Source organism: Crocuta crocuta, unplaced genomic scaffold (assembly GCF_008692635.1).
Source record: "Crocuta crocuta isolate KB4526 unplaced genomic scaffold, BGI_CrCroc_1.0 scaffold388, whole genome shotgun sequence".
NCBI lineage: Eukaryota > Metazoa > Chordata > Mammalia > Carnivora > Hyaenidae > Crocuta > Crocuta crocuta.
In genome coordinates, this window is record NW_027528867.1 from 1,065,562 (window position 1) to 1,081,994 (window position 16,433).

General features: G+C 42.1%; 1 protein-coding gene across 1 annotated transcript; it reads right to left on the minus strand.

The window, feature by feature from the left end:
* Positions 1 to 1,153: 1,153 nt before the first annotated feature.
* On the minus strand, positions 1,154 to 11,432 carry LOC144225174 (uncharacterized). The gene is made up of 5 exons (XM_077756350.1): positions 11,369 to 11,432; positions 10,473 to 10,537; positions 7,409 to 7,535; positions 6,754 to 6,867; positions 1,154 to 3,060 (listed from the first exon to the last, which is right to left on the minus strand). The coding sequence occupies exons 2-5, from the start codon at positions 10,503 to 10,505 to the stop codon at positions 1,958 to 1,960; spliced, it is 1,377 nt and encodes a 458-aa protein (XP_077612476.1). The 5' UTR covers positions 10,506 to 10,537; positions 11,369 to 11,432; the 3' UTR covers positions 1,154 to 1,957.
* Positions 11,433 to 16,433: the final 5,001 nt, after the last annotated feature.

A 16,433-nucleotide genomic window follows, 5' to 3' on the forward strand; every position in this document is an offset into this window, starting at 1 on the left:
AGCCAAGTCCCAGAGCCTGTTTATTCTCAAGTTTTATTTGGAGTGACTTTCAGATTATCTGTCCTCAAAATGATCCCCCTAGAAATAACGGAAATGCCTACCAACAGTAGGCAATAATTGTGGTATGTTCAAGTAAAAGAAAACCATGCAGCAAGGAGAATGAATCTATACTGATGACTCCATTCATGTAAAAATTTGTGATGGCAGAAATCAGAACAGAGCTGACTGTGATAAGAAATGACTAGAATGGGACACAAGGAGACATCAGGTCCTGGTATGTATTTTCCTGATTATAAGGCTATGTTCTTTATAACATTTTAAGTTGTACAACTATGATTTGTGCATTTTCCTGTAGGTATATTATACTTCAATTTTTAAGTTAAGTGATCCCCCAGCCTATTACTCATTGGTCAGTCCAAGCACATGATACAACTGCTCATTAAACTGCTGACAAATAAGAAAGAGATGGTAAAGCCACCAGGTGCTAGATTCCTGGGAGCAGATAGTCTGGAATGTGGCAGGGTGACTGCCACAATGTTTGGCAGCAAAAGGGCATGAGACAAAACAGGGTGCAGACTACATTGATCATCTAAAGGGCCAGCTCTTTGTTTTCCTACTGAGACACCTCAGCACTCTGTGTGAGAGAACCAGAGCTTTTCCTTGGCACACTAACCAGATCAAAGGGCAGAGTGAGCATGCTATTCTAGACAAACCAGTAAATGCCACACTGTAAAAGCTACAATAGCCTGGCATTTACCAGTTTCATCCCTGGAAAAGCATCCATTCCAAATAAAAACTGAGTAAACAAAATGAAAGCTTTAAGAGTGGAAGCTTTTGGCTTCATAGTTAAGATTTATCTTGAGAATGGATTCACTGATGCAGACATAATTTTGTAGTAACACTGAAACTTGTCACAGAGCTTAAATAGCTAAAAAAAGTTTTTAAGGGGCGCCTGGGTGGCTCAGTCAGTTAAGCATCCGACTTCGGCTCAGGTCATGATCTCACGGTTCATGTGTTCAAGCTCCGCATCGGGCTCTGTGCTGACAGCTAGCTCAGAGCCTGGAGCCTGTTTCAGATTCTGTATCTCCCTCTCTCTCTGACCCTCCCCTGCTCACGCTTCTCTCTCTCAGAAATAAATAAGACATTTTTAAAAAAGTTTTAAAGTTTTTATTTGAGAAAAAGAGTAAGGGAGAGACAGAGAAAGAGGGAGAGAGAGAATCCCAAGCAGGCTCCATGCCGTCAGTGCAGAACCTGACCTGGGACTCGATCTCACGAACTGTGAGATCATGACCTGAGCTGATATCAAGAGTCAGACACTCAACCAACTGAGCCACTCAGGTGCCCCTCAAATATAGAACTTCTATATACTGGTGTCCTGATGCAGCCCATGATCTTGAATTACAACAGGTTTTCCATTCTTGTAACGATCACAGGGAATGCTGAAACACAAAACACTTCTCCATCAGATTTGTTATCCCTAAAGATTTTTGTTACACTGGTAAGGACCTCTTGCAAGGAAAGAAAACCTACCCTAAACTTGCTTGAGCAAAAACAAAAAAACACAACAGAACAAAAACAAAGCTAAATGTATTGGTTACTGGAATTAAAAAACCCCAGATGTATTTCTGGCTTCAGATATGACTTAAGCAGTTATTCAAACAGAAGATTCCAGGGTGATTGCTCTTCAACTCTGATTTCTCTTTGGCTGTGTTGACTTCATTCTGTCACAAGAATCTAAGAATTCCTCTCAACTTTAAGACTAAGGAAAAAAAGAAAAGCATTTCTTCCTATTAATTCATACCAAGTCCTGGGACTCCAATTGGACCATCGTGGGTAAACTACTGACATCTGAACCAATAACTGTGGCTGAGGAGAAGGAATCTGTGGCTGAGCCAGGCCTGCGTCACACATCCTACTAGAGTGGAAGATGAAATCCAAAAGGAAATTTAGTGTACTATTACCAGTAAAAGGGGGTAAAAAATTCTGGGAGGCCAAAATGACAAATGTCCAGGACAGGTTTCTCTCCAGGGTAGACACACTCATGATGACCTAGCTTGGAAGAAGTCCTTAAGGTTTTTTCATACTTGACACACTCATAGGGTTTCTGCACAGTGTGGATTCTTTGGTGCTGAAGAAGATTTCTTTTGCTAGTAAAGACTTTTCCACACTCAGCACATAAAGAGGAAGACTCCTGAATATGGATCCTTAGATGCCTTTTTAATTGTTCCTGAGCACTAAAGGCTTTTCCACAATCTACACAGTCAAACGGTTTCTCTACACTGTGGACTTTCTGGTGCCGAGTTAGTTTCGTATGAAAATTGAAGGCTTGCCCACATATTTTACAAGAATAAGGCTTTTCCCCTGTGTGAATACGTTGATGTTGGCTAAGATGAGAAGTCCTTCCAAAGCTTTTGCCACATTCATTACATTCATATGGTTTCTCTCCAGTGTGGATTTTCTGATGTCGAAGCAGTGGTGAATTACCAACAAAAGCTTTTCCACACTCATTACACTCATAAGGTTTCTCTCCAGTATGGATTCTCTGATGTATAACAAACTCAGAGCTACTAGTAAAACTATTTCCACACTCTCCACAGAGATAGGGTCTGTCCCCACTGTGGATTCTCTGATGCCTGATCAGATTTGCATTATCATTAAAGGCTCTCCCACACTCTTCACACTGATAGGGTTTCTCTCCAGTGTGGATTCTCTGGTGCCGAATTAATGAAGAATTGCCATTAAAGGCTTTTCCACACTCACTGCACTCAAAGGGTTTCTCCCCGGTGTGAATTCTCTGGTGTCTAACAAAGTAAGAAAAATAACTGAAGCATTTCCCACACTCCTCACATATGAAGGGTTTCCTTGCACAGTGGATTCTTGGAACCTTTCCTTTAATATTTTTCACTGTGGGGATTTCCTGTTGCTTCTCCAGTTCACTGGTTTCTAGAAACGTGGTTCCATGAAGAATACTCTTCTGCAAACCATGTGACAACATGACATCTCTTTCTTCAGAAATCCCCTGTGGTGATGTGGACTCACTGTCATTGTTGGTCTCAGTATCTAACACAACAAACAGAAAACACAAATGCCACCTGAGAATTATGCTAGAAACAAAATAGCATCAAAAATTATAGAGCCTTTAGAGATTACTATTCCAAACCCCACAATGGACTGTTAGCAAGAACAGGCTACAAAAATGCAAGTGTCAAATATCACACAGAGAACAGTCGAGAGAAACAGGATATCAATATACACAACACACATCAGATTGCTTCTTAAGCTTTCCACATTCCATTCTTTTTTAAATGTTCTCTATCTTCTGACCTTATCATATTTAAAGGCCTACAAAAATACCAAAGGCACAGGCCCCAAGAGCAAATGGTGACCTTGGGGGCTGGCAAGACTGAGTCAGAAAGCACAAGAGTAGAGAGTCAGGATACAAAGATGATGAATGAACTGTTCTTTTAAAAAATTCATACTCTGCAAATGTCCCAAAAGACTGGAGACATTGAGCATAATAGGCTGTGGCAAGACAAAGAAAAAAAATCACACTCAGAGGTTCTTAACTGCAGGACATCATCCCTAGAGGTCCACAAATGTCAATGAATACCCTAAAACTGCAGGTAATTCCTGTCTTGTCATCAGACTCTCACAAAAGTCTGAATCTCAAACATGTAGGGAAACATGTAGAGACTTTATCTGGAAAGGGAAGAATACAGTTTACTTAGATACATCAAGACTGCAGAGTAGTCCTTCTCATATTAGCAAAAGGAAGACAAACAGCCACCTATAAAATGGCATTTGTGTTCCAAAAGACTGGATGCCATTTTACCTAATTTTAAACCAATCTATTTTATACAAAATGTTAGACTAATTTTAACATTAATCCGGGTTTTCTGGAACTCATCTGCTCATTAATCAAGTTCATCCTTTGAGTATGAGTTAAATGAGTAAAAGCCCTTAGGAGAAAAGCAGTGGGAGAGGAGACATGGCTGACTGAAGCAAAGGGGAAAACCAGCAGTCTGGAAAAGAGTGATCACGACAACAGAGACCTGGTGGTCTGCTCTCACACCCCTCCTCCTTCTTGCTACCACGGTGTTCATTTATAAAATCAGGACTGAGCAATCAATGACCAAAACACTCTATTTTCCTGCTACCCTAAACGCTGCAATTCATCTGGATCAGAATTCCCACAGCAGTTCTTCCAAGCAACCACCTTCCTAGGCTTCCAGCCATCACCCCCACCTTCCTGCTGAAAGAACACAACTGCCCAGATACAGCAGCCTCAATATCTTTCCCTTCCATTTCCACACCCACTGGTCCCAAGCTATCCACTGCCCTCTCAAGTCTCACACTTCCCAGTCGCTCTGATGCCATCTCCTCCCCTTCCCCTGCTACACTACTCTACCAGCTATATCATCCCTCCTTTTCATCGCCAACCTCCTTCTGCAGATACTTAATTCCATTGGAGCTTAACAATCTTCCCTTCACATCCAACTTTTTCTTATAGTAGTGTTTATCAAACTGCCTACTCATTAGTTGAGAAATTGACATCGTGTAACTATCAAACAATTTTTAAATGAAATACACTAGTCTAACATAGAACAGTATTCACATACATTGCAATGCCAAGGTCAATATTGTTTCTTGATACTTCAGTCTGAGAGTACATAATGAGGGTTTTGATCCAAAATGTAAAACCTACTGAGGCTCATAATAAAAAAAGTTTGAAAAACATTTGATACATTTATATTTCATTTCTAAACTTACCAAAATAAACTTATCTAAAATGCTGCCGCAATTTTGTCATCTCCTTCTCCCTCTGTGCAAAATACCTATCCTGAAACTCCTGCCCCTGGCCTCAGTTCCACGTCCCCTCATAGGGACCCTCCTCTGCCTATCTATTTCTCTTCCTTCTCTCAAAATTAAATACGACCTTAACATTTAAGATTCATCTCTTTGTTCTCTCTGGGTGTCATTTCGATTAAAACTCTGGTAGAGTACACTTACATTCATACCTGTAGACCCGACATTTATCTCAGACTCTGCACTTGCCTTCTCCATGGCCTGCTCTGGCCATCCACTTATACATATTCTAAAGAACCTCAGACTCTATGCTCACATCTGAATTCACATGAATTAAAAAGCTCCTTTTATATCATGACTTCCCAGTGTTACCTGACTCAGCTCTCCTCTTTGATAGCCAAGTTTTGATGAGATCTGTCAATTTTACCTCCACACATGCTCTTTCCTTTTTTTTTTTTTTTTTTTTTTTAATTTTTTAAGTAGGTTTCATGCCCAGCACAGAGCCCAACACTGGGCTCAAACTCAAGACCCTGAGACCAAGACCTGAGCTGAGATCAAGAGTTGGATGCTTAACCCACTGAGCCACACAGGTACTCTTCCTCTTCCATTTTTGCACTGCCACTATCCCCCATCCAATTCACTCACTCAAAAGTTAACTCTTGACATATATTTTAACAAGATTTTATTCCTTCAATTTCTTTCAGGCCAATCCAAAGCACATACTATGTTAATATTTTTCAAACACAACCAAATATGGGCATTTCACTCAGGGCAAACTGACTGTGGCATGGGTCACTGGTCTTGCTGCATGTTTGGCTTTACCTGCTCTGTCATTTCCTATTCCCATGCCCTAAATTCTTTAGGACAGAGCCCTCAGGTCCACCACAAACTCTGCAATCTAGATTTTTCACACAAAGCTGGGTGGTTAAGACACCGCACTATATTCATCTACATCGCTGGCTGAGTAAAGGGGGTCAGGGTATACTGTAGACTCTGCCAGCCCCAGATTCTAGGAAGTCTCGCTTAGGTTTGAGGCCTAAACCTCAGGCTCTTCCACTGGTTACTAGGAGAGACAAATACTGTACTTGTAGGTGCTCCAGAAATATCCGTTTTAAAATATGCTCCCCACTGGGGCACCTGGGTGGTTCAGTCCATTAAGCAAGCGTCCAACTTCGGCTCTGATCATGATCTTGCATTTGTGAGTATGAGTGACCCATCAGGCTCTGTGCTGACAGCTCAGAGGCTGGAGCCTGCTTCAGATTCTTTGTCTGTCTCTCACTCTCTCTCTCTCAAAAATAAACATTAAAAAAATAATAGAATAAAATTAAATATGCTCCTCAGGTGATTGTCCTGCACCTTAAACTGCAAAAGTTTCACGATGATTATTTGGATCCTCTAACCCTTTTCTCAGGCCAGGTAATCTACCTTCTTTTTTCTCCCACCTGGGATCCACTGTAAAAAGTCAAATTTGGAACACACAGCCTGCCACTGAAGAAGCTTGCCTGAGCTTCTACACGGGAATTCCTCCAAGTTCTCCTTCTGCTGTGTTCCCATAGCCCACTACTATATACCAACACCAGCACTTAACACATTTTCCCCCCAGCTCTTTACATTTGTCTCCATAGCATGTACCATCCAAAACTTCTTAAACAAAGCTTTCAGCAAGTCCTGAAAACTGCCCCTGAACAAATCTACTCTGTCCAAAGAAGAACTACTATAATAGGAAATGCTAAACGTCAGAAAAGAGTAATGGACTCAAAAATTGCATGAAATGATTAAGAGGAATTTGTTATCTTGATAAGAGTTAAAATTAAAGGGAAAGGCTTCATATATTACCTATTAGGAGAAATCATCTGTTTTATTTAAATCCTTCCCAGCATGGTTCATTATAAAATACACTGCTCTCTCAAGCTCTATAGATGCCTGTTCTAAACCTGTCTCACTTACCTTTACAGATGTCTTTGGTCCTTTCTGTAGACAGGTTATCCTGCACCTCTAGGCCCCAAGGCAAATTTCCTGCCTCCAGAAGCGAGATCATGGCAGGTCTGGAAACAGGGTATCCTGAAAAGAAGAGAAAGTGGTACCTTTCAGCCATGTGTCTGCTGTGTCAACAGAAGGAAAACCCTAAGAGTCTCCATAAGAGTAAGATCCATAGAAGAGGGTTCAGGATTGGGGAAAACCAAGATTCTGATCAAGAAGAAACAGCATTTGTGACCCCTTCTACTAAAGAGTAGGTAATGTAGTGACATCCTACAAGACATATGCAAACACAGGGAAGGGGTCACACCCTTCCCTAGACAAGCTAAGAATTTAACTCCGGCAATGGAAACTCTGTATTCCTTACTGCGCAGAGCCGCTTGGAGGATGGGATGTACTCGTACCAGGGACAGCAATTCCATACATTGGGACCAAACTAACTCAAGATCTCTCCCTACCTGCCAACCTTTGAAGTGGGTCATTCAGTCTCAGCCCTAGAGGCACATAGTGGAGGATACCAGAGATAACCACTCCCTCCCCATACCGCACATCCAGCCTATTAGAAGAAAACAAGGAAGGAAACAGGAAAGCATAGATCTGAGTCCCAGGAGGAAAGCAGCCTTACCCAGGGATGTCAAGTTCCCATAATTCTCCAGCATTACACTTCTGTACAGGGCCTTCTGTCCAGGAGAAAGACCAGCCCATTCTGTCTGGGTGAAGTAGATAGCCACGTCCTCAAAGGTCACCAGCTCCTAAAACAAGAAGTTCTTGCTGCCCCAGAGCCAATTCTCTGACTCAGGGCCAGAGTGCATGTCACAGGGTACAGGATGAGGGAGGGGTGCTATTAGGGATGGCTAATCAGAAAAAGTCAAAGAACTGGATGTTAGACCATTAAATGACTTTCTACAACCAAAAATCTGAAACTTCTCTAACAGAAGAGCTTCCATTAGGACACAAAATGTACTATTATAAAACATGGTAACATTTCAAAAACCTTAGAAAGCCTCCCATCGATTGAACTTCCTAAAGCAGTTTCTTTGGTTGGTAACTACTTTTAATCTCTTACTGTCACACCTACAAATGGGTATTAGCTTCAATCAATCTAGATACCCATTCACAGGTGGCATGTCAACACCTGTTTCCTCCTTCACTGCCTCAGTTCCCAGCTAATCCATCTGTTCCCAGATATGCTCATTCTGCCCCATACCCCAAGCCTATATTAACAAAAACAGTTTCATGGTTTGCTCTGATGAGCCAGTCTCATCTAAGTCCCATCTGTGCTTGAACTATCCTGCCTGTGCTCAAGAACGTCCAGCAGAGAAAGCTTAAATGCTGCCTGGAGTTTATTCTGACAGACTTCCTGGGAGAATACGCTTCTAGAATCAAATTGCTGCTGGACAGCTTTTAGCTGCTTTTCTTTATACCTCCAAGACAATCTATAATAGCTTCTACCAACCAAGCCTCGTGATTTTTCAACAGCCCCAGTCTCTTCTCTGATGGCCCTGAGGCTCTACCTTCCTAGAAAGTTCTAGCATCTGGTTTAGATTCTCTCTATACTCCATAAACTTTGGTATCAAACTGGTTACCTAAACATGCAAAGAATATCCTCCCACCTTCTTGTGCCTCAACGGATTCTACAGATGCCCACCTTCCACTACTTCCAGCACTGCCTCAGACTCCCTGGTGACCTAACATGTCTGACCCACCAACTACACCAATTTTATCTTCCAATCAAAACTGACTCCTTTTCTAAATCATATAAACTAACTGGCACAGTGAGCAACAATTTTGTTCCCCTACCTCAGTTAATAGTAGCAATTTCAGCCCAGACTCCTACATTAGAAACTTGAGACTTACTTGCCCCAACCACTGCTCATATCTAGCATGCGGTTGCTAATCAGATCCTACCAGTTTCACTGCATAAGTATTTCTACAATCTGACTCTTCTTCACCATCACACAATCAGTACACTACTTCAATGGCTGAGGACACTTAAACAGCTCCAATTCCAGGCTGTCCTGCACTGAATCCATCCTCTGCCAGCACATACAATCATCAATTTAAAATGATAACCTGTGGGGCAGCTGGGTGGCTCAGCTGGTTAAGCATTTGACTTTGGCTAAGGTCATGATCTCACAGTTCGTGAGTTTGAGCCCCACATCAGGCTCTGCTCAGACAGTGCAGAGACTGGGATTTTGCTCTCTTTCCTCCCCAACTTGTGCTCTCTCTCTCAAAAATAAATAAACTTTAAAAAATTATTTTTAAATGATAATCTGACCCAGTCAACTCAATGACTTAGTGAGTCACCACTAACTTTAACAGTGGTTCTCAAAGCATGGTCCCCAGAGCAGCAGCAGCATCAACTGAGAACTTTTTGGAAAGCAAACCGACAGGGCCCACTTGAGAGCAATTTCTGCTTCAATTAGGCCTCCAGGTGATTCTGGAGCACTTTAAAATTTCAGAACCCCGGACTAGAGGATAAAATCCAAGTTCAGGAAACTGAACTGCATCAGGTGACAAGCACACAGTGAGAGGGAGGCACAAGACTATTCACAGAGAAACTAACTAGAATGTTCTGCCAACAAAATCCCAGAGAAGGAATGACAAATCCTGAATGATGGAAATACAAAATAAGGGACAAATGGAAGAGACAGCAGGCAGGAGGAGCTGGACTTGGTGCCTCTCTAGAAGTGGTATCAAGGGAGAATAAGGTCAACAACTGCTCAGCAATCTGGAAACTGAGTGGTCAGGACTGATATGGTGCTACCAGTACTTACAGAAGATCAGAAGAGGGTGGATGCTATAGGGAAGATACTGTATCAATTAAAGTCAGGAAAGAGACCTGCCAGATGTCAGAAGTCCAAGATTGGGACGTGGGATATTGTTCATGGATGTTAAGTCATTGGATAAGACCCAGGATGAGGAAATGGTAAAGCAACACATAGCAAGCACCAGTCCAAAAGTGAACTACAACTCAAGAAATCAATTTCCTGGTCCCACAAATTTAAGGTACTTAATGTTCACTGTACAGATGAAGTCTATTAAGACACAAAGAGTTTAAGAGATTGACTCAAAACCACTGAGGCCTGATGGGATCCCTAAACTCAGGTGATCTTCCCTAAAGCAGATTTTACCTAGTGCAGATTTTCCATATCATAGTCTGCTGCCTCATCTTAGTCAGCAGCACCGACCTTAAGGAGGCTATATTTTCCCTGATTATAAAGCCCAAACTTCTTTCTTTAGAAGGACAAATGATATAGACCCATTTTCTTATCTTCCTCCTACCGGCCCTCTTCTCCCACCTCCCAAGAGTCTTGCAACTTTACTGATCTTAATCACTCGCACCAACAGTGGATATTACTACCACTAGCCCAAGTCCCTCATTCTCACAGATCCCTCTTTGGGGGCCCCTAATGAACCTGGGGCCCTCCAGTTTAGCAGAGATCCTTGGAGTACAGGAGGCTGTACTTCTGATTCCCTGGAACTTTCTCCAGCCAATGCTTGTAGGGTTTCTGGCTGCTCAGCCCCTCACCATCAACTTTCTCCCCAACATTCAGTCCTACTAGAGAGAATCAAGAGGTGCCTTCCTGCTGATTTGGGGCTAACAGTCTTGCCAGAATTATCCCTCTCATAACCCATTCCTTCAAATTAGATCTCTCAAAGGCTGAACTGAGGGAGTCACAGCTCACCTGGTGCCAGGCGTTCAGGAGCATGGCAGCCATCACCTGGGGTCCCTCTCAGTGAAGGGCAGAGGCTGAGGAAAGAAGCAAAGAGAACCATGAGTGAGCCTGGCCCAGTCAAAGGCTCTCCTTTTAACCAACAAACCTGCTGCCAGTAACAATAGCAGCTATCATTTCCTGAATGCTCACTGGGTAAGTGACATATATTTCTTCTTTCAATCCATACTATANCTAAAAATAAAATAAAACATTAAAAAATAAATAAATAAAGGAAAGGCAAATATTAATCAAAGATTCTCATAATTAAGATTACAATTGCGATTACTGCCTGGGGGAAACTACTGTAAATGGGAACATTTAGGGATAGCAATGAATTTGGTTAAAAAGGCATGTTCTAGAGATGAAAAGCCAGGAAGGCCGTAGCAGAGCCAAGGAGAGTGTGCTGTAAAACGAGGGGGTGGAAGCTGCAATAAGAGAACGCCATGCACACGTTGAGTTAGTCTTGGACTGAAAAGCAACAGGCCGCAGCTACTGGGTTACAAACAGGTAGAGTGAACTGGTCAGATTTTATGACTACGTGACTTTCCCACTAAACTGAAAGCTCCCTGAAGGCGGAGCCCACGCTGGTCGCCTTTACAGCTGCACCCCGGGGACCCCGAGCAGCAGCTGGCGTGTAGCCGCCAAGTTGGTAGTGGCTGGCCCAAAGAGCAGAGCTCTGCAGCTGCGTCGGGCGCACGGGGCGTCTTCTCCATCCACATCCGCCAGGGCGAGCGACAGCACCCGAGCTCCCTCCGCCGCTCTCCTCCACGGCTTCAGGGACCAAGGCGGCAGGTTCCTCCAGTGGTGAGGGGCGCGCCGCTAGTAGAGACGACCCGGCGACCGAACCCCTCCCTCCCCCCACTCACCTCAAAAAAGAGGCCCTGTGCGGCGTGACCGGAAGCGCGTCACTCCGAGGGCCGCGGCGCCCACGCCTCACGTGCTTCCTCTCTAGGAAACCACAGCCCGCCGCTCAGTGGTTCTCTGGCTTACACGCCAGGAGGGGCGGGCGCGGCTGGGACTGTGGTCCTCCGAGAGGCAGCTGACTGCTGTTTTTCCTGATCTCGAACCGAAATTTAGCATGTCCTTCAATTATGTGTTGGCAACACACCCCAGTACCATCGGCAGTACCAGTGCCTTTGTCACCAGTAGAAATCACAGATATTTTCATATCACATCACAGTTGATGCAGATATCTCAAAATACAAGCTATTCTCTTCCCTAATTTGGAATTATCATCGTTGTTATTAAGGCTCACTTAGATCTTGTCATTTGATTTCATCACAGTGGTAAACACACACATATATTGATGTATCACAGGTTTATTTTTAAACCATTTAACTATTTTAATATAACCAGTTTCAGAATGATCCACAAATGTCATCTCACTGCCAAATAGGTAGTAAGGCCAAAACAAAACCTGCCCCCCCTTGGGGTAAAGATCCAGTCATGTTAAGAAAGACCAGGACTGTGAAGAAGGGTTATTATAGTAAAACTATTTAGGAAATGAAAACAGTGGGGCTTTTTTTTTTTTTAACGTTTATTTATTTTCGAGAGAGAGTGAGCAGTGTAATAGGTCAACTTATAAGATATCAGAAAGCTTACTGTATATAAGTGCGGCTTAAACTCACCTTTCATAAATAGAGATAAAAGCTTATGTAGTTCCCTATTAGAGTTAACGGAAATTACTAACCGCCCCATCTCGCTTCTGTAACTTCGCCTGCTTGCTATACATAACTTAGGTTGTAAAACGCTCCCCCACCCCTTCTACTAAGATCTGGCGAAGGTAAGGCCAACATGTAAAAAGTCACACAGTCACTGCCCCACGGTATCTTAGATGTCTAACTATGATTGGTCATTTCAAATGCTCTTAAGACAAAGAACTTTAAAATGATAGGTTTCCGCCAAAACTAACGTCTATGTGTCACAATATAATTGGCTACCATGAAATGCTGTAAATTGTAATTGGTTAACTAAATAATGACATATTCTGCCTTGCTGAAATCCATCTAAGCTCACTACTACCTTTGTTCGGGGCCATTCTCTGCATTTTTCTCTTTGAGATCAGATCAGGTTTGGCCCTGCCATGAATAAAATCTTGCCTCGCTTCTATTCCGCGTTTGGTGGTTTTTCAGATATTCACCCTGTTTCAAGCAGAGGAGGGCAGAGAGAGAGAGATAGAGGAAGGGACAGAATCCCAAGCAGCCTCCAGGAGCTCGAACTCACCAACCGCGAGATAGTGACCTGAGCCTAAATTGCCCACTAAATGCCTGAAACCACCCAGGTGCCCCCAGAGGAGATTTTTAAAAAGACTGAATAAAATGAGGGAGAGAGAGCAATCGATAATAGCCATGAAGTGTGCGGGACCTGATAGATGAAGGTGTCATTAACTGAGATTTAGTTAATTCGAGAAGAGGAGCTGGTTCCAGGCAGGAAGATTACAGAATTTGATTTTAGAAATACTGAATACACATACACACTTGGCCTTATTAAAATATAATTCACATCCCATACTAATTCGTCTATTTAAAGCACAAAGCACACAACTTAATAGTTTTTGGTATATTCATAGAATTGTGCAACCATCACCACAATCAATTTTAGAACATTTTCATCATTCCCAAAAAGAAACTCCATAACCATCAGCACTAGCACTCACTTTCCATTTTCCCTGTGATAGGAAGAATAATGTTCCCCCCAGGGGCACCTGGGTGGCCTGGTATGTTAGGTTACAAGACAAAGAAGCATTAAGGTTGCAGATGTAATTAATGTTACTTATTGGCTAATTTTAAAATAAGAGTATCCCAGGACACCTGGGTGCTCAGTGGGTTAAGTGGCCAACCCTTGATTTTGCCTCAGGTCATGTGATCTTATGGTTCATGAGTTCGAGCCCCACATCAGACTCTGTGCTGACAGCACAGAGACTCTTTAGGATTCTCTCTCTCCCTCTTTCTCTGCTCCTCCTCATCCCAGATGTACTCATTCTCACTGTCTCTCAAAATGAATAAGCATTAATAAATAAATAAAATAAGATTATCCTGGATTATCCAGATGCACCCAATGTGATCATACGAGTCCTTGAAAGTGGAAAAGGTCATTGGCAGAGAGAACCACAGAGAGGACAGCAAATGAGAGAAACTTGTCCCATCACTGCTGGTTTTGAAGCTGGAGGAAAAGACCTATGAATCAAGAAAAGTGGATGATCTCCAGAGACTGCAAAAAGAAAGAAAATAAGGTCTCTCCTGAGGTGCTTGGGTGGCTCAGTCAGTTAAGCATCCAGCTCTTGGTTTCAGATCAGGTCATGATCTCACAGTTTGTGAATTAGACCCCCATGTCAGGCTCTGTGTTGGGCTCCACATCGACAGTACAGAGCCTGCTTGGAGTTCTCTCTCTTCCCCTTTCCCTTTTTCTCTCTAAAAATAAATAAACCTTAAAATGAAGAAAAGAAAATCTCTCCTTAACCAACAATTTGAATTTAGCCCTGTGGAAACCCATTTTGGACTTCTGACTTCTAGAACTATAAGATAAATTAATGAATAAATAGAATAAATGTGTGTTGTTTTAAGTCATTGTTCTTGGTAAATTGTTGAGACCTACATGTTTGTTCAGTGGCAAGACTTGGGAAGAGTTGGATTTTTTTGCTTGGGGGAAAGGGATGCTATACTTTTAAACTGCAAACTCTCAACAACAACAACAACACAAAAATATCCCACTGAGAAGTATTTCAATGATCTCTGGTAAATGGCCACCACAGAGAAGCAGTGTGATTTCAGTTGTATTCTGAAGTGCTTTGGACAAACCAAATATTGTGCCACCTTTCAACCTGGCCATAACGAGCAGTAGCAGATGCCTTCTAACAAGGCTTGAACTTAGGTGCCTATTTCTCCCATGATATTTTATTGATTTTTATGCAAGTCTTTTTTTTTTTTCTTTTCAAATCACTTAGTAATTATATCAAGACTAGTCTAGCAGGTGAATGGCAGGTGAACAAGCACTGTCACAGGTGACTCCTGGGGGAGAATCAGCAGTTAAACAGTGTTGCTTATTTCCCGCAGAGTCACATTTTACGAGTCTGAGTGCATACTACTCTGTTCTCTTGATATTTAGAGAGAAATTCAGTAGAACTTTGCAATATGGGTTTCCCTGACCAAGACTCTAATCCAAAGTCCTTATGACCTTTTGAATGGGGAAAAGCTAGTCATCCTGAAATCCTCTTTTTGCTTAAATGGTCAGTGAGTAATTTCCACTCCCAGTTGTCTAGATAGTCTCCTGTAAGTCTTCAGGGTTAATAAATAGCTAATTGGTGCAGGTCTATTGTACCACCTACAAGAAAATGTATATATACTCATACCCATGTCTATAGTGGTATCTACCATCAAGCATAATTATCTTAAAGCCTCAGCCACTCCTCAGATTCCACTGGGAGTCACCTTCTCCCCTGGTCACCTCATGGCCTGAATACCCAGCTCTTCCTCTAACTCATTTCTTCTGTCTCTTTAAATCTGACTAACAGCACTGTAAGATCAGGGGATCCAGGTTATAGTGTATGATCATGGCACATTTGCTGTTATTCTTGACTTTAAAGTGGTGGGGAAAATATCAACTTCCTTCCCAGCTCTCTGAAAAGCCTAGGACTGAAGTTCTGGTGGGACTTCAGTTTCATGCACAGTCATTTTTGCCTTGGCTACCCAAAAACATACAGCTAAACTTAATGTTTTGTTGCAGTGGCTAAAATGACAGAGGATTTGATGTGGATTATTTTCTTGCAGCTGAAAACATATTGAATAGTGATGGAAAGAATGCTTTCCTTCCAAGATTGGGCACAAAGCAGGTATGTTTAATCTTACCACTACTATTCAACACCATACTGGGAGTCCTAACAAGTGCAAGAATGCCAGAAAAAGAAATAAAGGGAATACAAATGGAAAGGAAGAAATAAAATTGCTACTATTTACAAGAGGACAAAACTGCCTACATAGAAAATCCTAAAGAATCTACACAATCTCCTAGAACAAACAAGTGAGTTTAGCAAGGTCACAGAATCAAAGTCAAGGTACAAAAAAGAAAAAAAAAAGCAATTGTTGGAAACTGAAATTTCTGATAATAAAATTTCCTACAATATACTTTTAATAAATTTTCAAAAATAGTACCATTTATAACACCACAAAAAATCATGAAATATTTAGGTATAAACCTAATGAAACATGTCTAAGATAGCATGCCGAAAACTACAAAATAATGACAAATGAAAGAACACCTACTAAACAGAGAGACACAGTGTTCATTGACTGAAAAACTCAGTATTATTTTCAATTCTCCCCAATTGATCTGCATAATCAAAGCAATCCAATCAAAATCCCAGAAGACCATTTGCAGGAAAAAAAAATGATTCAACTGTATGTCAATCATACAATAAAGCTAAAAAAGAAAAAAAGCAGCGGAGAAAGGAGGGCAATACTGTGTAATGGTTAGGGCATGCGTTCTAAAGTCAGACGGCTTGGGTTTGAATCTCTGTTCTTCCACTTACTAGTTGTATCTTTGGGCAAGCTACTTATCCTCGCTGTTCTTCAACGTCCTAACTGAAACAAAGTAACAGTATCTACTTCAAAGGCTGCTGGGAGGACTGAGTTAATGTGGAGTANCTGTATCTTTGGGCAAGCTACTTACTTATCCTTGCTGTTCTTCAACTTCCTAACTGAAACAAAGTAACAGTATCTACTTCAAAGGCTGCTGGGAGGACTGAGTTAATGTGGAGTACCTAGCATAGGAAAGCACACAAAATATTACTGGTTATTAGAGTTTATTAAAGAACAGCTATAACAGGGGCGCCTGGGTGGCTTAGTCGGTTAAGTGTCCGACTTTCGCTTAGGTCATGATCTTGCGGTTCGCGGGTTCGAGCCCCGCGTCGGGCTCTGTGCTGACTGCCAGCTCAGA

Excerpts from the sequence above, each read along its gene's own strand:
- LOC144225174 (XM_077756350.1), bottom strand. The coding sequence starts at position 10,505 with ATGGCTGCCATGCTCCTGAACGCCTGGCACCAG. Across the intron at positions 7,536-10,472 it reads TCCTGAACGCCTGGCACCAG|GAGCTGGTGACCTTTGAGGA; the intron begins GTGAGCTGTGAC and ends TTCTTGTTTTAG. Across the intron at positions 6,868-7,408 it reads TGGGAACTTGACATCCCTGG|GATACCCTGTTTCCAGACCT; the intron begins GTAAGGCTGCTT and ends TCTTCTTTTCAG.